The sequence below is a fragment of the Hakea prostrata genome, chromosome 7 (assembly GCF_041222555.1).
Source record: "Hakea prostrata isolate BN-2017 chromosome 7, UWA_Hpros_2, whole genome shotgun sequence".
NCBI classification, from domain to species: domain Eukaryota; kingdom Viridiplantae; phylum Streptophyta; class Magnoliopsida; order Proteales; family Proteaceae; genus Hakea; species Hakea prostrata.
In genome coordinates this window covers 3573590-3596648 of record NC_142606.1, presented here as the reverse complement: position 1 = coordinate 3596648, position 23059 = coordinate 3573590, and the positions used below count along the sequence as shown (strand labels likewise).

Genomic DNA, 23059 nt, shown 5'->3' with positions numbered 1-23059 from the left:
ATGTGCTTGTGTTTGAGCTTGAGAGAGCTCATCATGTGAGCATGATGCTGACTTCTGGGAGAAAAATAAGCCTTGGTTGTGGGATTTGTGTGGCCATTAAAGGAAACGCATGGAGGTGAATGTGACATGACATGAAAGAAAGAAAGAAAGAAAGAAATTAAGCTTCTCTCATGGTGGCCATGTATTCATCTTAAATTCAAAGAGCTTGAGCAAATGTGACAGGCTAACCTAAAGTGTATTCTTTTATAATATAAAATATCAAATGGTTGCTATTTAAAGTGAGGCAGTGAGATGTCGTTCATGAGATTTTGTCTTCTTTTCTACCAAAAGAAAAATGAAAAGTAGTCTTGGTTAGGTAGGAAAAGTATATAACGAGTTAGGTTTTTTGTATCAACGTGTAAGGAAGGAAATTGAGGACTCTTTTTTTATTATAAAGGGGAACTTTTTCCTTTTCCATCCTATAGATGCTTGCAAGAGACAATGTTGAAATTATGGAAAGTGTCGAATCTTTTGAAGATGATGCTTCTGACGTCTGTCTGATCATGCAAAAGAGCAAACTGTACCTGTATGTGTGTGCCTTTTAGTGTTTTTCATGCATAAACAAGTTTTTGTTGTTTTGTTTTATTTTATTGTTAAGTTGTGCATGGATTAATGGAGTCCAGGAATCCAGATCAACCCATTAACAGTTGATCATCAGATTCATCTTCCATCACCCATGAAGATGGTTGCCATACCCAACATGTTTTCCTATGAAAGAGAGAAAATATATTAATCGGAAGCCACAACTACAGAAAGCAATTACAAATACATTATACCAGACTTTTTCATCTGAAACTTAGTAATGAATAATGAGACGGGAGCCACATTAGAGAAACCACTTCAAAAGAAGAGAGTTTTTAGAGAGGAAAAAAAAAACCCTAGCAGATCCAGTTATATTAAGTATATCCACCCAAAAATGGGTTAGGCTCAGAAGCCACACAAGATGCTCAGGTTTAGGTAGAAGATAAGGACGGCATTTTGGAAAATGGAATATCAACTCTGATTTAGACTGGTTTACCAACAAAAACAGAGAAAACTCTACTTTAGACTGTTTCTGATCGTTTAAAAAATAAATGAAAAAACAAAAGAAACAGACCGAATTATACATATATGATTTAAGCTATTTTTGTTCCAACAATGTAAAAACATAACACAAGAAACAGGGAATGTTGTTATAGAACCCCTAAATATCATCGAAGAGGATCCAGAGTTGAAATTCACCTGTCCAAGAGTCCAATCTTAGGGTGATATCATGGATCACGAGAGTGAAAATGTAAGAGAATCAAAAGTACTTATAGTCTAAAGTTGAAAAGAATTTCAGAATGGATGAAGCTAACCTTTTCAAGATGTTGGTGCCATATCTGTGTTTGATAGGCTCAGTATTATCGGTTATCTAATAACAAAATCATACCTGTGTCCAAGGGCAAGGGTAAATGACTGCCCCGATATGCCTAATTCATAAATATCAATATCAATATCAACATCAACATCAAGACTGATACAGAAATGATACAATACATAAGACCTTATCAATATAAGGGCCATCTAGATTGTAAATTATTTAACTTTCCTCCTTTGTGATAATACAAGCTACCTGCTCCAAAAAGAAACATGTATTCAAATGCCCATTATCACTTCACTGCAATGCTTTTTTGGTTGAACACTTTTCCAGTGCTACTATCAACTTGAGTTGTCTCATAAAAAAATCATTTTGAGGAACTTTCTTCTAATGAAAAATAATGTTCATAACCATGCTTCCAAATGATATGAACTGAAGTCAATAACTAAAGGCCTCAGTAATCATATTAATACAAACTTACAAGAGAATCGGACCTCAGTAGAGTCCCAAAAATTTCCACCAGATACCTCCAACAACTCCCCAGATGCAAGCATTTACGACGGCCATGATAAATCCTACTTTGAAGATATCGGGTAGCTCCACGTAGCCCGCTAATATAAGAAGAAAAAGACCAAAAAGTCGTCAGTTTCCATGCCGGTATGAATATTAATCATAGAAGATCAAAAGCCATTGAGGGAATAGTGACAAAACGGAAAGAAATGTTTTCATCCATTTAAACATCCACACGGTGGGATATGCACGTGCACAGGGACATGAAAGGAAAAGATAAGGGTTCTAAATGAAGAATGAATTGGTGAAATCATAGTCGAAAATAATATAATGAACTATTTATTTTAAATGAATACCTCCAAAGTACACTGCTGCCTGACCACTGCTGTAATGTGTTAGTGCACCAAATAGATTTGTGTTGTATGCCAAACCCAGTGCTGCCAAAACACCTGGAACTCCATATGCCAAATGCATGGCAAGAAATGCAGAGAACAAAGCTCCTACGTGACCAGTCTGACTTGCAAATAAGTAGTGAATGAAGAAGTAAGCAGCCTGCAGAACACCAAATGCAGCTGGCCAGCTCAACGACAAACACTGAAGGGATTTGGCCACACAATTGGACATCCATGTTACGATACCAAGGTTTGTCAGTTGGGCTGCCATGCCTACCAATACTGCAAACCATGCCAAGGTATCCCAAGCTGACTTTTCACTTAAGCAATCATCCCAATCCAACACTCCCAACAGCAGGAGTATGGATAAACCAAGCATTGCAGCAACAACACTTGCTATGCCAAGAGCATCCCTGCATACAGACAAAGCAATATTAGAAGCAGCCTTTTCCACAGTTAAAAACAAGCCCACATATATGATTATCTCCATTACATGTGAGATTAGTGATACATATATCTAAATAAATATTTCTTTATATAAATTATTCGAATATAATAGCTTTGGTACATGATAAGAGAGCAAGCTGTTCGAGGAAGCACAGACATGTACAATGAAGACCTCTAAGCGCCAGTGAGGGTTAAGTGCAGGCCTAAAATGAACTTGCTAAATGTGGTGAGAGAAGAAATGCATGATTAAGGTTGCAATAAATATGGATCTGTGTATCCATCAAAGATTTTTCAGTATAAGGCTTGGCTGAGTTGAATAAACCTTAATAATTTTTGGAAGATAATCCAACAAATTGTCCAAATTTGGCCAATGTTCAAGATGTGAAACACTCATTTTGAATTTCAAACTTACGTTATGAAGCAGCAAAGTATTCCTCAAAATATAAAACATTAGATAATGAACTTCCCTAACAAAAGAACAATTACAAACACGGACTCAGATGCTAGGAACCAGAAAGAAAATGAAGATCAAAATTGACTTCCTTTCTGGCAAAACATACAAGTGCAAGCATAACATCAAAAAGAGACATAACAATCACTTTTCAATTACAATTATGCAATATCAAGCCATCAAAGTTGTTTTTAGCAGTAACAGTTGTAATCTATAATTCCAAAGTTCACTGGAGACACTACATTCACTGACTAGAACATGAGTAGAGATACAAATGCCAGTTGCAGTCATACATTATTCTTCCTAATAAAGGTAGACCCTCACTGCCATTCTCTTCAAACTCTTTTTCTTTGCTTGCTCATATGTGCAGAGATCTTCAATATTTGGATCCCTTTTCAAGGGCAACAAAGAAACTGAAAATCAATATAACCAATTAATGGCAAGCAGGATCCTTAATTCCCTCCCCAAGGATCTCCAACACAATAACAACAACAACCTCCATCAACTCCAATATCTACATATGTAGACACAGAATTCTCTACCCCCCCCCCCCAAAAAAAAAAAAAAAATTGTACTGACAATGATGACTTTGAGTCTCCTAGAAACTCATCAGTAATCTCAGTCTCAGAATTTTCAGGTGTTTTCTCTCTGGAAAATAACCTAAATGCCCCTGTCATTCGTCTAACTTTCCGATCTCTGCCATAGTCCCAAACAGTAGACATGCTTCACCATTAAAACCATGTCCAAAAATTGCCATGAATACAGTTGATTTAGCCATCACTTTATGGAAATTACTATCTGCTGGCTCCAGGTTTCAGGGATCCACTATTAACCTTGTACTTCACCAAATCTCTTCCTAATTCTCGAGATATTTCCAACTGCTTAAGTGAAAATAAGACCCATGGATCAAAAGATATCACCATCTAAAGTTTATAACAAAAATATCACATTTAAGGCTCCCTGAGGTAGCCTCATTTTTCTTTTAACTTTAACTGGACATATGCCACCCCTTTCCTTAAATTGTCCCTCATTTACAAAAAAATAACTGTTTTGTCCATACCCTCAATTTTTTGCCTCCTTATTCCTAATTTCCTCCCTGAATTACATCCACCTCACTCTTTTCGGTAACCCCCCCCCCCTTTTTACTTTTCCTTACCAAAACACCCCTCTTTGATCACCAAGTGAAGATACAAAAAATACTCTCCCTTTTTCCTTTGTTCTTCTTTCCCCTACCAAACCTCATCCCCTACCCCCTTTTTCCCTCCCTCTGTCTAGCTACCAAATCCCATCTGCTCCCCACTTTTTCCTCCCTTACCCCCTTTGCTTACCCAACTCCTTCCTCCACTTCTTTTAAAAAAATAAAAATAAAATAAAATAAAATAAAAAGAAGAAAGAAGATTCTCTACGGAGTTGGCCCCCTGCGTCTTTAGTTATCCGCACTCCCATCCTTAGTTCCTCACCCCACCTTTAGCTATCCCCTATCTTGAGTTACTCCCCTCTCTTTAGTTGCCTCTTTTGCCTTATTTTCCACTCTTTTTGGTTTCCACAACCAAAAACCACCACTTGTCCCTTTTGATTTCTAAAATTGAGACCTCGCCTTCCCATTTCCTGCTGTCTCTTTCTCTCCTACCAACACCCCTTCTTCACATCCTCTATACCCACAAATTTCCCTTCCCCACCTCAGTCACTCATCCTCCCAAACCCACACCAACACCAAACCCCTCACTCTTTCTCCCTCCTAAGAAAAGTGAGAAGAGCAACAAGCTAAAAGAAGAAAGAAGGGGACAGCAGCAAAGAGATCAGGTACACACTTACACCCTGTATTTTCTTTTTTTAATCTTTTCCACTTTGCTGTTAACCATTTCATGTATACATGGCCCCCCACCTTTCCACACCCAAATCAGTCTCCTCCAACGATCTCACTTTCTCACACTTCCTTTACTCCACAGCTCACCCACTGCCCCCAAATAGATGATAGGCAGTCTTTGCTCCCGTTTTTATTTCATTTTATTTTTTATTCCTTGGTAATTTAATTGTTGGCAATTATTTTATTTTATTTTAAACTTATATAGTATGTATAGGTTAATTGCTTTGAAACAGTTTAGTAGTAATTTACATTTTCTTTACAAGTTCAAGCATGTTGGTTAAACTAGGTTGCTAACTAGGATTAAAAAATTTATTTCAACCAGATTAATTAGGTTCATAATAATATAAACTACATTAAGAGTTTGGTATTGAAAGACTGGGTTTGGATAGCATTGTGGGATGCCTGACACTTTCTCCAAACATAACCTGCACAGTGATCTAGGAAAGGCTCACCATTGGGTTTGGATGTTAGAGTTAATTTTGTCTCCCTCCTGCAAAGAGGACATCATTTTTGGTGCTAGGCCTTAATCTAGGTGGCAACTCCCTATATACACATCATCCCAAGGTGTGCATCGGATCTTTCCATTCTGTTTCCCCTTAACCATCTGTAAGAAAGTGGGAATTTTGAAGTTCTATTAGTCCAGGAGATAGTCCATATTCTGTAGAGGTTAGTGCCAAGTCAACACCAACTAAAATGTTCCAATGATATAACACAAGTAGTCCAGTTGTGTCTAGACACTAATGGAGGTCAGTGATGGTGCCCAGGGTTTTTTTTTTTTTTTTTTGTGGGGGGGGGGGGGGGGGGGGGAGATGGGAACAAACTAGACCTTCACAAGGCAAGGATATGACAAAGATGATCAAATGGAAACAACACTTCACAGGCACATCTACAGTGAAACACAACGAAATGAATGTCACATTTCTCAGATGTTTTGTTTTGGTACAGGGAGCTTCTTATACATAGCGGGGGTAGCTGTTTATACATACCCCAAGAAGGGTCAAACTCTTGACCTCTTACGTTTTGGTCTTTGCCAACTGAGCCAACCTTTCAGTGTTCACTTCTCAGACATTAATAAAAGTCAACAACAGATACTTATGCTGGCACTTATCCAATACATAAAACAGCTAGCACTATTTGTTTGCTTCTGACTGCCCCACTGGTTTTGTAACCTCGTGTGCTCCTAGTTTCATCTTTGACTAAAAACAAGATCAATTTTACTATTCAAGAGTAACTGGAACAGCAATAACTAATCTCATTGACAAGACAACATCAGCTAATGGATTGCTCTTCAGTGTTGTCACCGTGCAAGGAGAAGGTGACTTGTTCTATGAAACAATAGTGGAAAGGTCATACTTCTGATTCTGACAGCAGTTTGAAGAATACTGAATGTTGATGTGGACCATGGAGTGAATTTTTTCTGTATCTCTATCAAATCCACCAATGCAACTTTTTTCTTTTCATTTCTTAGTAAATAATGTTATCAGGAACCCTAGGATGTGTAAGTAATTTTAATAGGAGATACAAGTAATAAGTGGAAATACTGATTTTCTCCCCCTGATTGTTTACCATTACAGTAACTCATATGGCTTTACCCAAAAACTTGCCACTTTGCACTATAAAATATTTGAAATGAATTTTGTCAAACTTAGATGGAATATCATGCTTTTCCCTTGGACTATAAGCCATTTCAACACATTCCTGGTTTTAAAGTTGTAAACAAACATCTTGATCCATCAGTATTTAACCAATGTAATAGGATCAATATCGTCAAAGGAATCCAATCAGTACAATGTAGAATATTGTTCATGATGTGAAAAATTAGATATTGCCTACATAGTTATGAACTTATGGTGAAAGGAAGATGGTGGTTGTCCTTAATATAGCTTACTATTTTGAGATCTTGTAGGAATTGATTCATCAGATAAATAATTAACAGAAGATGTATGCCACTTACCCAAAGACCCATAAGGAGACGGCAAGAAGCATCGTTCCGATCATAACCCATTCATTTCTTGTGACAGGACCCATCTGCTCCAGTTTCATTGTAGCCATAGCTGGGGCATCGGGTGTATCCTTGGTTTCGGGAGGACAGAGCTTATATAGGATAAACGGGGTAAGTAAGAGAGCAACTAAAGCCGGCAAACTAGCCGCCTTGAACCAGGTAATCCACGGGCTTGGAACGATGACCCCAAGTTCCTCAGCTAACTTGAGGCAAAGCAGGTTTTGAGCTGCAGCAGTTAGGAAAAGAGCACTTGAGTTTGCAGAGGACTGCATGCATCACACAAGAGCAATGGATTAGTAGATGAGATATTGACAGGTTATCAAACTCATCAGAGGAGAACAATATTATTTTCAGTTTCTAAAATCTGATATGTATCTATGGAAATATTTTCAGCAACAGAGTGATTTAGATAAGAGTACCCTTGGGCACACCTTAGAACAGATTAACAATTCAATCATGGGTGCACTAAAGGAGTCATTCTAAACTAAATGGACCCAGAGCAAATTGAAAAGATGCTATAACTTGTTGAGGGAATCCAACAAAAGTGAAAAAATGAGAACGAGTAAGAAGGACTTTTATGTTGCAGACTGCAGAAATCTCATTAAAAAGGAGTAAAATTGAAAATTGAACATTACAATCTTGAAACATTTAGGAAAGAGATGAATGAAAAAAAAAAGATCATTGTACCTGAAACTGGGACATAACCAGATAGGAACCAAGCTTTTTTGCGGACGGATCACCGGGTTTGCTGCCAGAAGAAAGGGATAGCGACTTAATAATTGGTAAGAACACACCACCAGCTCTCGCAGTAGTACTTGGCATAGCCGGGGCAATAAGAGCTTCACTAATCGTCAACCCATAAGACAACCCCAGAGTACTCTTCCCCAGCCATTTCACAAAGTAAGTTGCAATTCGATCCCCAAGCCCCGTCTTCACGAACCCACGAGCAAAGAAAAACGATATGACGATCAGCCAAATCACATCGCTCGTGAAAGCGGAAAACGCAGTCGGAAAAGTAAGCGTCTTCGTAACAACCGAAGTGGTGAGACCGAGAAAAGCCCAAGCACCAACAGGTAGAGGACTCAGCACGAGTCCTGCTATCGTAGATAAGAAGATCGCAAGCAGTTGCCATGCTTGGGGAGTGACTTCCACTGGCTTGGGAATGAAGAATCGAACAATCACTCCAATGGCTACCGAGACCGCGAGGGGGACGAGCTTCGCTCCTTGAATAGCTTGAACCTTCTCATCCGCCGAACTCGAAGAGGCTTGAATTGGCTTATGAGTTGTGTGTGACTTGAGAAGAGGATCGAATGATTTAGAGTTGAAGAGAGATAATCGAAGATGAGATCCATAGAGAGGAGAAACGGAAGAAGAGGAAGATCTGAGAGCTTCGATTGGGCGATTTCTGATGGCTGGAGATTTAAATGACGAAGAGACGAGGTATCTTCGAGAAAGAGAAACACCAGAAGAAGAAGAGGAGACGAAGGTGATGGATGAAGAGTAAGCGAGGCTCTCCATGGTGAAGTGAAACTCAGCTTCTCCGCTTCTGCGGTTTTTTAAGCCACGCCCACTGTAGCGGAGCCACCGAAGAGAGTGGCGAAGATTGAATTTGTCGTTAGCGCTTGAGATGGGCGGTTAATACGAGACAATTCTTATGGTTGCATCCACGTCAGCAGTTGGTGTTGATATCATCGATGTAGAGCATGATCTGAACCGTTCGTTCATGTGGGCCAGAGACTCGTCCAAAAAGTGAGAAAGAGACGAAAGGATAAAGGGAGCCTGACCATTGAGCTTGACCCGCTTTTGAGATGGGGATCCGATTTGTCAGGGCGTGGATTGTGATAGGGACCGAGAAAGTCCGGAATCCGGATCAAAACAGAACCCCATACGTGGACTGAAAAAGGAAAACCCGGGATCTTGGATTAAAGAGGTGGAGCCATCAGAAATGGACCTTGCTTCAGTCGTTAATGTACAGGACCCTCAAGTGAAATACGTTGGGCCGTCAGCCGAAGATTTTTTGGATATGAGGCGCACCATGATTATATCATCAAGGGAATTTTTTTATATAATTAATGCTGTCAAATGTATGCGACCCAAGACCTCCCCTAGGGAGGTTGAGCCTTTAATCGCTTTACTAACCTATCATTGGCGTCGGCCGAATATTTCAATCTCAACTATTGAAATTCAACGGACGATATTGAAATCTCAATCTAAATTTTCGATCCAATTGACCAAAATTTGGCGTGACAATAATGCGCATGACTAAAGCAATTTCGACCAAAAATAGTCAATGCATAATGTTAGGTTTGGATAAAAGGTTTTTTTTTTTTTTCTTCCCCTTCTTCTTCTTCTTTTGGTGTGGTTAGGAAGATTCGCATTAAGTGATTGATTCTATATGGTCTTGGCTCAGTTGGCAAAAGACCAACGCTTCCACATAAGAGGTTAGAGTTCAAATCTCCTCGGGGCAAAGGGCAAAGGCTCCTCATTTCTTAGGGGCTGCATTTATTTGCTGGAATAAAGGTGGGGTGGAAAAATTCTTGAAAAAATGTGTAGATTTCTTACTTTTCCCTTAAATCCTAAAATGATAGATTGTTTTGTTGCTTGGGGTGGGAAAGTGAGAGACAAGTTTATTCAAGGAAACTTGTCAATAAACTTGTCTAGTGATGTGGCAATTCAACTTTCCCACTTCAACCCATTTTAAAACCCCACTTTTCATGGTTGATGTTTCTTTGTTGGCGTGCAGGTTTCTGACTTACACTCTTTTTCTTAATGTTATGATTTTTATTTGTTGACCAAAAAAAAAAACCCCACTTTTCCACAAAACCCTTATTTCCTTCTCCCTCACCCCACTACACAAGAGGCTCATTTTTTTTTTATTTTTTTCCACCCCTTTTTTCCCACCCCACCTTTGCAAACAAACACAGCCTAGGGGAAAAGTTTCCGCAAGAGTCTCAGGATTGTATAGTAATGATTCTATGTCAAATTTTCCAATTTGGCACAGAATACACCTTTTATGCTTTTGTACAAATTTTCCAGTTTTTCACAAAATGCATTTTTTTATGCTTTTATACCGAATTGGGTAAATTAGACACAAAATATGTAATGAAATATTGTATGATTTGGCATAGATGGACATATTTCTCTAATAAAATTTGACAGAAAATCTTGTATAGTATGTACAAAATTTGAATACAAAATGGTCATGGTTTTTTGAGAGAATTTAGTCTACCCTTTTTTGCATGTGATCACAGAAGGATCATTTTGAATAGAGACAGCAACTCTTCCAAAAGTGAATGCCGATCAGATATCTAATATAAAGCCATGAAAATGTGTTCATTAAAGTTTTTTTTTTTTTTTTTTTTTTGGCTCAACGTGTTCATTAAAGTGGAGAAAGGGTACAACAGTTGCCTACCATTCAAATTTGATCCTGTTTTCCTCATCACTTACCCATTCAAAACTAAAAGAAATAATCACTAATGCAAACCAAGCCCACATACGAAAACCATCCATTTTTTAAGTTATTACTATTATTTTTTTTGTTAATTTCATAGCTTTCATTAAGCTACACGGCAGACCCCATTTGGCCATGCATACATGAAACCAAATTTGAATAAAAAACATTTGAAGACCTTCAATTAGTTAATTTAGTGATGATATATAAGAAATATTTTACATTCATAAAGATCCATAAATTTTACGTTCTGTAGGTTGGAGAAAATTAAGGTCTAGCAGGTGCCAATAACAAGCATTTCATCTTCATCATGTTCTTCTCTCCAAACAACTCTACTTCTACAACTGCTGAAGAATTTTACACAGACGGTTGGAAGCCCCGTTACAGAAATATGGGATTTGTGAAAATAATAAGTTCCAATGATAACCTGTAGATGTGAGCAAGAAAGTACATAATTTTTTTTTTCCAGATAATTCAATGAACTTCAACAAGAAAAAAAATCTAGCAAGGCATTATATCGGTTGGAATCCAGAATCCCACCAAACAATCTCAACTTGGTGAACAAGACCCACTAATGGTTCCCTATGATTTTAGTGAGAAACAGAACTATGAAATAACAGTCGTATAACTCAAGTCTAAACCTTCATGGCTAAAGCCAACATGATAAGCAGGACCAACAAATTACATAACCTTTTTGAAAAACCCAAAATGAGTTTAGGAGACGAATGATTTGTAAAACACACATTTTCAATGATAAAAAAATATGAAGAAAATCCCCAATAGCCTCTGAACCCAGGACTAATAAAAGCAACAACTACCCAGAATATGCATAAGGAAGTGGAAAATATCTCAAATCAGAAGCAATTGAGCGAAGATGAAGAAGTGGGTTGCAGACACATGGCTTCGGTTGAAAAGAGATTGATTGCAGAGACATGACTTTGAATTCTGGCAGAGAGATCAGTTGCAGAGATGCTTCCAAACAGAGAGATCGGTAACATATAGCTTGCCTCGACCTCTTACGCTTGCTTAGGGCCTCAAACAGATGAGAGACATGACAGAGACTAGAGAGACGAGAGAGTCTTGAGAGACCAAAGAGAGTTGAGAGAGCCGAGAGAAACCAGAGAGAGTCAGGAGAGTTGAGACAGTTGAGAGAGACGTTTTGCAGCTTCTGAAATTAGGGTTGTATAATTACATCGCTAACCCTCGTCATCGTTGCCTTCACGCATTGTACCTCACTTTTTCACAAGAAGTGCTTGAGAAGCTCTAATTTGGAGCTTCTTGTTGACACAAAAATTGTGTGCCAAACACTCGGTTTCAGCACACTTTTGTTGGACCAGCATACTATTTTTAAACTGGTTTACCATACATGATTTCGACGACTTCTATACTAAATTAAGCGAATGCCACAGTATTAGTATGCCAGAATCATTGTCGTACAACTCCTAAAAGGCATGGGGCTCACCTCTAGAACAACTCTATGTGTGGACAAAACACAGTTAAATATTGATATAAACAAGTTAAATATTTCAAAACGACAAGAATAATCTCAAACAAAAAACCCACATTTGACTAATTTTTCATCTCCCTCTAGCGTCTGTAAATTATAAATTCTCATAAAATTTAGAATAGATGCATCATAAATTGTGTTTTTAAACTTAAGATATGGTATTAATTTTGAAAATAAATTACTAAACACTAAGACTAACTATGCTATTAATAGGGGGTTTGCAATAATATTAAGGATAACTCAGGGGGCGCTGAAAATTCCGAGTCTGGATCTGCACCCCGTCAAGGAAGCGCTTTGTGCTTTCCAACGGTTTTTCCACCACAAAAATATGTGGGACCCACATCCTGTGATTTTTTATTTTATTTTTATGTTTTATGATTTTTTTTCTTGTGGATCCTACATGTTTTTTTTTTTACCCGACGGAGTTGCCAGCCATGAAATTTTATTTTTTACGGTTGGATGATCCCAATTTTTTGTTTTATGGTGGTAAAGCAGTTCCACGGAATTGACGGAGGTAAAGGGGGGGTAGGTGATCATCCGGATTCCTCCTGGGTGCAAATCCGGACTCGAAAATTGCCGTCTTTTTTCTTGGAACGGAGAAAAAAAATATTTGATTTCCTAATATTTTTCTGAATTTTCCTTAAAAATGATGATTAATCAAGCATCCAACCATGTTGGATCCGCACTCGTCTGATATTTCGACCGTCGCTTTTGATCTTCTTATATCTGAACCATTTTCGCCTGGCTCGCATGGCAGATTATGCTGCTGAGAATGTTTAAACATCCGCATGGTTCCGGCGAAGTCACCTTGTTTTTCCGATCTCAAAGGCTTAGGATTCTGCCTGAGCCCACGCACCAAAGCGGATAGAGACATTTGGTTTGGATCCTTCTACAAGATTGTCTACCGATCCGTTCTTTTCTTCTTCGCTCATTTTTTTTTCAGTAGTAAAACCTAAATTTATCATAAAATAACAATAATACGCTACGAATTAGAAAGGTTGAAGCTTGATTATCTGATGAAAGCAAATCAAAACATCGTGGAAATTTGCAAAGAAGGAAAAAGTACTTCTCTGAAGCCACCGGAAGAATGGAAGAAGACCGGAGAAGGACAAGAAGGGAAATCGACCAATGCAACTTTTTCTCAACTTATTATTTCGGGGTAGCTTTTGGTCATGTCATAATAGATTTGTTATTTATTCTAATTCATGAGGGTGAAACTGTCATTATACTTCGCTCTCTAGAATTGTAGAAAACAAGGTGCGATATGTCGCCTGATTGTAGCGAACCGGGCAATATGGCAAAATATCTCTCCCAATTTCGGGGTATTTTTGGACATTTTGAGCCCAAATTGATGTCTACCCTAATTTGATGTCAATATGTGATAAATTTGAATTATTTTCTTTAAATTCTTTCATTTAAATTCTAGTACCTAGCAACATTTAATATGTTACCTTCTGAGGCCTAAATCATTCGAAACATAATTGGAATGATTACCCATTTATTTTGAATATTCTATTAGGGCCTGTTTGGTTATATGAATCCAGAGATTTGAAATCTCTAGATTCATGAATGCGAGATTTATACCCGTTTAGGTGTGAAAATCCATGGATTCATGAAATCTAGAAGATTCATATCTTTTTACATTAAAAACATGAATATGTAGATTTATGGGTATGGGGTGAAATGATTGAAATCTAGAGAATTCATCCCTACTATAAAAACGCTAAACATTTTTGCATTCACATAAATCACAAATAAATTTACAAACTTCATTCTATAGATTTGAATTATGAAATTATGACTCCATAAATCTACAAATTTCATTCTATAGGTTTAATTTGATGAATTATGACTCCATAGATTTGAAACTTATAGATTTGAAATCTTTAAATATTTGAAATCTCCAGATTCATGTAACCAAACAGACCCTAATCCTTTCATAATTTAAATTATTTCTATAAATTAGTTCATGTATATACTCTTCTCTAAACACATTTGGCATGTTGATTTTTTAGGCCTAAATCACTAGAATATAATTGGTAGTATTGCTCATTAATCTTGAAAACTTTTCTATAAAATGTCTTCTTAATTTGAATTATTTCCATAAATTATTCTATGTAGATTCACCTCTTAATTACATTTAATAATTACCTTTTGAGTCTTGAATCATCGGAATAGAATTGGTAAGATTGTCTATTGATCCTAAAGATTTTGCTGTAGAATCGCAAGAGAAATTGCTTAAAAATTGTAAGAAATAGCATAAAATCACAAAAAATGGAAACATCGATTCTTTTTTTTTTTTTTTATATATATCGCGAGAAATTGAGAGATATTGTCGAGAAATTGGTGATATCTTGCCGGTTTGAGTTTCGCCCTGGTTTCGGTTTGCCCCTGAACCGAAATTCGACGATTTTCCCTACCCTACTAGAAAAAAATAAAAATAAAATAGAAAAGCACTAAATCTACCTTATAATTCATTGGCCAATCTGCTAAAAGCAATAGTATAAACTTATTTGACACATCAAATGACAATTTACTCATCAAATTTTACCTTCTTAGCCATTGAGTAAGCTTTGTTTTTCTTCTTATGTAGCCTTAGCATAGTAATAGTACAATATCGCCAAGAATAAACTTTATGGGTTTAAGTTGCATTCTCCCAAAATACATCAAAATCCTTAATATGCTAAGGTAGATACAACTCACAACAACTTGAAAATTATCTATTCCCTTGGGTTAGTTGCATACCACAAATCCAACAAAAAATTACACTAAAACCACTCATACTTTCAGAGGGGCATAAGTAAAGATGTATACATTAGATCTTCCTCGGACCAATTAAAGGTGGGGTCTCCACGCATTACACATCACTTTCTTTGGAATAACATTCAAGAAATGATTAAGAAGTCCAAAAAACCACAAAGATATAAATTATAGAATGCAATTATTGGGCATTGCAAGTTGCAAATTTATTAGACACGGTTAGGTACCTGATTAGTCCATTAAATATGACAAACAAACAAAAATTAATATGACAAAAAAAAAAAAAAAAATAATAATAATATATTAATATGACAAACAAAAAAGGGAAAAAATAAAGCATCACGAGGAAAATGTGGAATTTTCATCCACCCGAGTCCCTTGATGCCTACAGATATCCGAACATGAGATCTCTAGTTTGACTTGTAGGAGTAAATGAAGGATACACTCATTTAAATCGTGTTTGGTGACCGTAATCTGAGGAAATCATGAAATCATGAAATCAAGAATGAATGGCAATCTTAGAATGTTCTTCTTATGAGACAGAGACGGCACAAGGGCTAGGTTTGTTTCTCTTTTTTCGTTATCAACGATTCGAAATCAAATATAAATTTTCTACTTCCTATAGTTGAACCATATAATGATCCGATTTGATTCATTCTTGTTCTTTTTTTTGGATCGTCGAGGCAACAAAGAACAGTGATTGAGGCTCGTTGGTTTGATTTTGATTTTGGTTTACTTCAACGCTAGTCGCCGACGGTTAAATAGGTTGCAGGTCAAAGAGGGAATTCAAAGAAAGGAGAGCGACGCGCAAAGACGACGTGACGCAAGTGAGCTTCTCTCGTTGTGATTCGGTGAGACGTTTTTCTATCAAACGGTCAGTTCTGCAACCAGATAAGATCCAAAACCCTAGCCGTTCATCTTGTCTCGCTGTGTTTTACTTTTACTTTTACCTCCCCGAAACGATTTTGAGTTTCGAGCTTTCGACCTTTTACCTAACTACCCCATTCTTTCCAATTACTTTTTCTGTTTACCGTCTTCAATTATTATTTTTTATATGTTTTAGTATTCGATGGTTCGGGGCTCCTCGTTGCTCACGATTACTCCTAATTTTGAAAGGTGTGTACACATAAATAGAGGCTGCGCAGCTCAGATTTGGTGAGCAGAGTAAAGAGCAATGGCATCATCCATCACCATTTCCTTCTCCAACAGAGCTCTTTTTGGTTCTGGGTATGTTAACTTCTTTCCCGTCCTTCCTGAATTACGAATTGACTTCTTTCCCGTCTTTCCTTAATTACGAATTCATGATTTCTATGTGGTTTTTTCATTACAGTTTGTTTGGATATATCTCGTCTGCATGTGGATTGTCTTTTGTTTTTCAACGACTTTATAGCCTCTGCATGTTCCAAGTTATCGTTTTTTTTGTGGATTTGCCCCTATTTTCTCTTTTGAAGGGATTTTAGGCTCAACTGTAACGGGTATTGTTCTCTCTTTTTTGTTTTGTAAATGTTTGACTGTGGATTAGAACAGAGTTTTACTCTTCTTTTAAGGTAATTGTCATCGTTTTGTGTGGATTTGCATCTACTTTCTCTTTTGAAGGGATCTTAGGCTCAACTCTAATGGGTATTGTTCTCTCTCTTTTTGTTTTGTCAATGTTTGACTGTGGATTAGAACATGGTTTTACTCTTCTTTTTTTTTAAGGTAATTATATCATGTATATATGTTGAAAATCAACTCTACACGAACCGTTCTGACGACACATATAATATGCCATTGGCACACCATTCAGTCGTAGCAGATAAATGAACCAGACTTCTCTTCCTTGGGGATTTGATTGGGATTTATTGGTGAAACTTGGGAATTCAAGTTGTATTATTTCGGAAGTTACCATTTCATGCAATAGTTGAAATTGTTATATCACCATCTCTCTAGTAATCTCAAGCATCCAGGTTTTAAACTAGGTTCGCCATATGGTTGTAATGAAGGTTTTGCCTACTGATATTTTGGTTTTGCAACCTTCAATTGGAGGAATCTGCAAACCCTTCAAAGTCCTTTTTGATACCCATCTTCTACTGGTCACCAATATGGTTATAATAAAATTTGGATGCATTTAGTGGGTGAGCCTCGGGGAAATGGTTAAGTTGCATTACTGCAACCATCAGGTTTCAGGTTCGAAACATGGAAACTGTCTCTGTGCAACAAAGTCAAGGCTGCTACCCTGCAGTAGCTGGAGCCTCATTCAATGGAACTCTTTCTTCAGAAGAATGATCTTTAGTTGACCAAAAATTTTATGCTTAAAATTGGATAGGTCAGTACTTAAATTTTTAATTGCTAATTATATGTTCATGCATGCTAATGATCAGTCAAGTACATTACTTCTTTCTTCTCATTGTTTTCCCTGTAGTTGAGCTAACCATTTATTCTTTCTATAGGGGGAACAAAAACTTCAATTCGTTCAATGGATTGCAAAGCATGAATCCATTTGTCATGAATGATAAGACTTCAAATGTGGCACTGGTGAATCTGAGTAAGGGTAACGGTAAAGTTAGGGCTACTGTACTTTCTGGAGAAGGTGATCTCCTATCTTATCCCAAAGGTGGTCAAGTGACTGAAGAAAGTACTTTGCTTGATGCGGAGCGGGGTGTGGAGATGCAACCTGATGCAATACTACTTGGAACACTTGCAGCAGAGATGATTCCTGCAACTGATGATCTTTTTGATGATACAGATGAACATGACCTGGATTACCCTACAACAGGGTTATCCAGCATCACAGAGGCAATCGAAGACATCCGCCAAGGCAAGGTTTGTTCTATTTAACTTGTTTATGTTGCACATTCTTTTTTTCACTTTTCCTTTCTTCGTGTCATTAATTATTTTGGTTTTTTTCATTCAGATGGTCATTGTTGTAGATGATGAGGACAGAGAAAATGAGGGAGATTTGATTATGGCAGGTTCCTTGGCGACACCAGAAGCTATGGCTTTTTTTGTAAAACATGGATCAGGAATTGTTTGTGTAAGTATGAAAGAAGAAGACCTAGAACGATTGCAAATTCCTTTAATGGTATCGCATAAGGAGAATGAAGAAAAACTCAGTACGGCATTCACTGTTACAGTGGTATGTATTTGGTCACTAGTAAATATTCAAAGCCAATGTTCTGTCCTTCAAAAGAGAAAGATAAAACACTTTAACCTAAGTGGTTTGCGTAGTCATCATTTCTGATGTGTATCTGTTCTGTGCTTTTGCTATTATGGTAACCCTGTCTTTTAGCTGACTATAAAACACTTTTGTAGGATGCGAAACATGGTACAACCACTGGAGTATCAGCTCATGATAGAGCAACAACAATATTGGCTCTTGCCTCTAGGGATTCAAAACCTGAAGATTTCAACCGCCCAGGTCATATCTTTCCTCTGAAATACAGGGAGGGAGGTGTTTTGAAAAGAGCTGGACATACAGAAGCTTCTGTTGATCTTGCCATGTTGGCTGGGTTAGACCCGGTTGCTGTACTTTGTGAGATTGTAGATGATGATGGTTCTATGGCTCGACTACCAAAGCTCCAGCAGTTTGCACAGAGAGAGAACTTGAAGATCGTATCAATCGCTGACCTAATCAGGTTTGTCCACCTATTTATATCACAAGAAATAGGTTTGGTATTGTTGGGTGAATAATAAATTATGTATCATCAATTTGGTTTTAGGTTGGTTTTAGTTTACCTTATATATATATATATTATTGGTTTAGGCTAGTCTTGATATTTTAAGAATTTTTTTTTTGGGGAAAAATTGTGCTTATATTATTAAAGTGGAAATGAGAGCAACGTGGAGATTGGAGAGAGAGAAAAAAACAAGGTTCTTTTTTTTATTTTCTTTTTCCTATTTTCATTTTTAGTTATTTTATCAGTGTACCCTATATAAGTAGTAATTTTGCACATATTTGTTCATGGGACCTGTGTGAATAAAAATTAACAATTTATGTGATGAATCATAAACAACTCTTGACTATTTATGGATTCATATGCTTAAATCAAAAATTTTAATGAAAAAGAGGGTCATAAATCATACCAAGTACATGTAAAACTGTACCAAGGAGAGCCTAAAATACTGGCACCCATACTTTTCACTGGCCTATGTACCTTTGTCATTCTGTAATGGAGGGGGTTGTGTAGAACAGAAGAAGCCAAATTTGACTTCCTAGGGCAGTGGAGATTTGCCAAGGTTGTCACTGTCCAGTTGTCAAACCTGGCGGTTGAAAATGGAATTAAGATGCATTTGGTTGACCCTTCATCTTGGAGTTGGGGAGAAAGTAATATTGCTGCTCATTAACTTTTTTAGGTTCAATAAATCTTTCTGTTGTTTAAGCTATTTGAATTTGTACTTTACTTACATGAGCCATAATTTACAGGTATAGAAGGAAGAGAGATAGGTTGGTGGAGAGGTCTTCTGCTGCTCCATTACCACTGAAGTGGGGTCCATTCAAGGCATATTGTTATAAATCACTGCTAGATGGTATTGAGCATATTGCTATGGTCAAAGTAAGCAACTTTTTAGGGTAGTGTTTATTGTCCTTGCTTTCATTTCTATATTTTACCAAATCTCACATGCGTACGCATTAGGCAACATTGAGAATAGAGTGAGGGCATGCTTTCCCACGTTTACTCTCCTGTTACAGTGATAGTGGCCATGCTATATCGCTGTCAGGTTAGGTGCCAGGAAAAGAATCATATTATTCATGCTGAAATCACTGCCATTTGGAAATTTTTAAAAACAAAAAGGATAACTGAATCATATTAAATAAATAAAAGACTTTGCTTTTTGGAAAGGTTTGTCTATTACTTTTGGTTGCAGAAGTAGAACACAAATCCCTCAGTGAGTTGTGGCTCATACTCTATACTCATAAAGCAGGGAAGCCTTAAAACCAACGGGAGCACTTTCACTACTTGGTTTATTTTTCAGTTCCCTTATTGTGTTTTTGACAAGCATATTTGTTATGAATGTAGGGTGACATTGGGGATGGGCAAGACATTCTTGTTAGGGTACACTCTGAGTGTCTCACTGGAGACATATTTGGCTCAGCTAAGTGCGACTGCGGAAATCAGCTGGCCCTTGCAATGCAGCAAATTGAGGCAGCTAGTAAGGGTGTGTTGGTTTACCTCCGTGGACATGAGGGAAGGGGCATTGGCTTGGGCCACAAACTCCGTGCCTACAATTTGCAGGATGATGGACGTGACACTGTGGAAGCTAATGAAGAGCTAGGATTGCCCGTTGATTCAAGAGAGTATGGGATTGGTGCTCAGGTATTGGATAACTTCTTTTAAGCTTTCTGATTTTCCTAACTCAATTTGCATAATATATAGGTTTTTCTGTTTCAGAGCAATATTAAGGCCATTCTGATAGTACTTGGTTAACAGGTTTCTGTTTTGATTTTTTTTTTTTTTTTTTTTTTTTTTTTTTTGATAATGGATCAATTTCAACGTCCAACTTTGTATCTTGATTATGTAGTTAGTATTATTGGTGCAGTCCATTAGGTTTCTAGTCTGATTTAGTAGTGGGCTAATTAGCTGTTGTCTCATTAGATAATGACTACCCTACTTGTGCCACCTAGTTTGGAGAAGATAAGGTACATATGGAAGTCTCCTGTTCAGTTGGGTCTTTTATTTTTCTGTATTAAGTTATTTGGTTAGTTAGGCAGTCATCCTATGGTTGGAGAGGGAGAGAGTTAAGGGTCTGTCTACGGCTTTATAAATACATGCAATGATTAAATGGGCCCTACAACATGATTAATTGGTTGAATTATTTTACTTTAACAGTGAGGTTGTTGCTCCTCACCTTTCTTCAGTCCTCTCCCTCTCTCCCCTCCACTTATGCTATGTTCTTTCCTTTTCTTTCTCTACTCTTTTTTCTTCTTCATACTCTTGGCATCTGTACCAGCAGAGTTATCTCTTTTACTAATGCCCATCATGTGCAGATCAGTCTCTCCAATCTGCATTAATAGGGCTTCCATTTGATTTTTCTGATGATACTAGATTTGGTAATCAAAACCGACTTTTGGATCCATGGCTGGCATTGTTCAGTTGATGGACCATATTTTACTTGTTGGTTGTGTAATGGACTTGTTGAGCCAGACTAATGGATTACTCAATCTGGTTGATTTTGTTCATACCATCCTGGTACCAGATAGCAAATAGACAGCAGATGATTTCGGTGTATATTTTTGGTTAGATTATTGTCAAAGGTGCATGCATGCTTTGGTGTGTTGACACACTCACAATTTAATACACCTAAGAGTTCTGATGGACGCAAGTACCAATACTTGATCCTTGGTCTCCGAGAAGAACAATTAATTCTTGACCATCGAAGCAACCAAAGGTATTGATAATACACCTAAGAGTTGTCAACATATCATATGCTTTTCGGTACTAATCTGAATCTTATTTGATTGTTGACCACTTCACCGTTGATCTATCTAGTAGTTTACAATGCAAATGTTTACCCATTTGCTGTAATAAGGCTTTAAAATGGTTCAAAGGTCTGAACCTTGTGGTTGTTGCTTGGTAACCCTGGTAGGTTAAGGTCTGGACCTTATTTTGAAAGCCATCTGTTTCATGTTAGTTCCTGTATCCAGATGCTCCCTCATCCCTGTATCAGAAGTACCCCAAGGAACGGCCATATTGTTCTTACCTGGGTCTGAGTCTGACTATATTGTCCTCTTTATTTTTTTTTTTTGGTAAAATTTTGTCCTCTTTATAGCTCTTCTAGTCTGACTGACTATTTTGTCCTCTCTATAGCTCTTCTAGTGCCTTCCCCCCCCCCCCCTTTTTTGTTTTTTCCTTGTTATAGGAGGAGTATTTACTCCAGAAAAAAGAAAATGAAAAACTGTAGAGACTATTTCTTATGTTTACACGTGTTAGAGACACTTCCATTCAAGAGAATTGAACTGCATTATGTATGGACAGTAAGATCATCATATATAGAGATGGTACTTTCTTTACGATTTCATCAAGAATCCATTTAAAATACTTTGTTATTCAATCTTCAGATTGTTTTTATTTTCTGGGGATTATATTCTCCTTTATTTAGTGACTGAAAAAATTATTTAACTATTTCTCATTTAGAATAAATCGGTTCAAAATTGTGGATTATAAGACATCCTGGTCTCTAGGGGTGGGTTTCTGGTCTCTTCTGAATTGTTAATATTCTATGATGGTTAGTACTCTTTCCATGAGGATGCCTGTCATGAAAATGTTCCATAGTAAATATAACTGGTTTTGGATGCTGAGTTTGAATGGAAATGTCATTCATATGCTGAATTAATAGCTTGATTAATTGCAGATACTAAGAGATCTCGGTGTTCGCACAATGAAGCTGATGACAAATAATCCTGCAAAGTACATTGGGCTGAAAGGCTATGGTTTGTCAATTGTGGGCAGGGTTCCATTGGTAACCCCGATAACAAGAGAGAACAAAAGATATTTGGAGACAAAGCGATTGAAAATGGGACATATTTACAATCCTGAATTCAACAAAAATCTAAATGTCCGCCCAAGTGGAAATGAAAAACCAATAGTTGATGATAAGCCTTCTGATGGAGTATCTGAGGCATAAGCTTTCTGCTGCAAACATAATTTGAAGGATGAATAACATTCAGGTATCAAGTAGTCTTTATCTATGGAAATAGAGTTCAGTTGATGTAGAAAGCGTCTTGCTGTGAAATGTGATCCCTGGGGAGCTTCTGATTAGTTTATCTTCGGATGTGCGTAAGGTTTTCTTTTTACTCACTTGCAGAACGGTTGACTAATTTGCTTTCAAGTGGAGACATCAGGAAATTTTACTCCGGCTATTCTTGTCATTGTTTAAATTATTCAGAGAATAACGCATTCAGGAAATTGTATGTTGGTGGTTTTGTATCATGATTTTGTGGCTTAATCGGATTAGAACAACTTATTTTGTTTTTTTTTTTTTTTTTTATAAATGGAGAATGTATCTCCAATAGATTATGGATTCTAGATTTGTGCCATTTCTTCGTTTTCTCAGGTATTTTTTCTTTCTCTTTCCATTTGCTATGTACGTGATCAAATTCAGTGTTTTGTACGGTAGGCGAGGGATGTGGTGGTGTAGTCCATTGTCATAAATGAAATTAGATTCTCAACCAAATCTTTACCTGGGTTTTCAGTTTTTCCTCCTTTTCTGGGACCTCGGGAATATGACTGCTTGTGGCTCATCACTTACTTTTGAGTTGACGCAACCAACAATGTTATTCTTTCACATCGGTAAAGCCCTGGAACAATGCGTTGCGG

General features: G+C 37.2%; 2 protein-coding genes across 11 annotated transcripts; one reads left to right on the top strand and one right to left on the bottom strand.

Moving 5' to 3' along the window:
• Positions 1–910: 910 nt before the first annotated feature.
• Positions 911–8656, bottom strand: LOC149009040 (dicarboxylate transporter 2, chloroplastic-like). 5 transcript variants are annotated; one of them, XR_016174579.1, is made up of 6 exons: positions 7735–8656; positions 7000–7313; positions 2245–2693; positions 1860–1989; positions 1377–1450; positions 917–1260 (listed from the first exon to the last, which is right to left on the bottom strand). XR_016174579.1 is itself a non-coding variant. In XM_089162945.1 (5 exons), exons 1-4 carry the CDS (start codon positions 8563–8565, stop codon positions 1874–1876), a joined length of 1710 nt encoding a protein of 569 aa, XP_089019071.1. In that variant the 5' UTR covers positions 8566–8656; the 3' UTR covers positions 913–1490; positions 1860–1873. The 5 variants fall into 5 exon arrangements, 3 of the variants coding, with proteins under 3 accessions (XP_089019069.1, XP_089019071.1, XP_089019072.1); XM_089162945.1 differs by having other exon boundaries at positions 913–1490; XM_089162946.1 differs by having other exon boundaries at positions 913–1450.
• A 6528-nt stretch (positions 8657–15184) lies between these two features.
• LOC149009039 (bifunctional riboflavin biosynthesis protein RIBA 1, chloroplastic-like) lies at positions 15185–22920 on the top strand. 6 transcript variants are annotated; one of them, XM_089163038.1, is made up of 9 exons: positions 15185–15326; positions 15538–15639; positions 15882–15992; positions 17195–17567; positions 17659–17880; positions 18057–18379; positions 19168–19297; positions 19763–20059; positions 22095–22920. In XM_089163038.1, exons 3-9 carry the CDS (start codon positions 15940–15942, stop codon positions 22365–22367), a joined length of 1671 nt encoding a protein of 556 aa, XP_089019164.1. In that variant the 5' UTR covers positions 15185–15326; positions 15538–15639; positions 15882–15939; the 3' UTR covers positions 22368–22920. The 6 variants fall into 6 exon arrangements, with proteins under 6 accessions (XP_089019164.1, XP_089019163.1, XP_089019162.1 ...); XM_089163037.1 differs by having other exon boundaries at positions 15463–15639; XM_089163036.1 differs by having other exon boundaries at positions 15449–15639.
• The last annotated feature ends 139 nt before the right edge of the window (positions 22921–23059 follow it).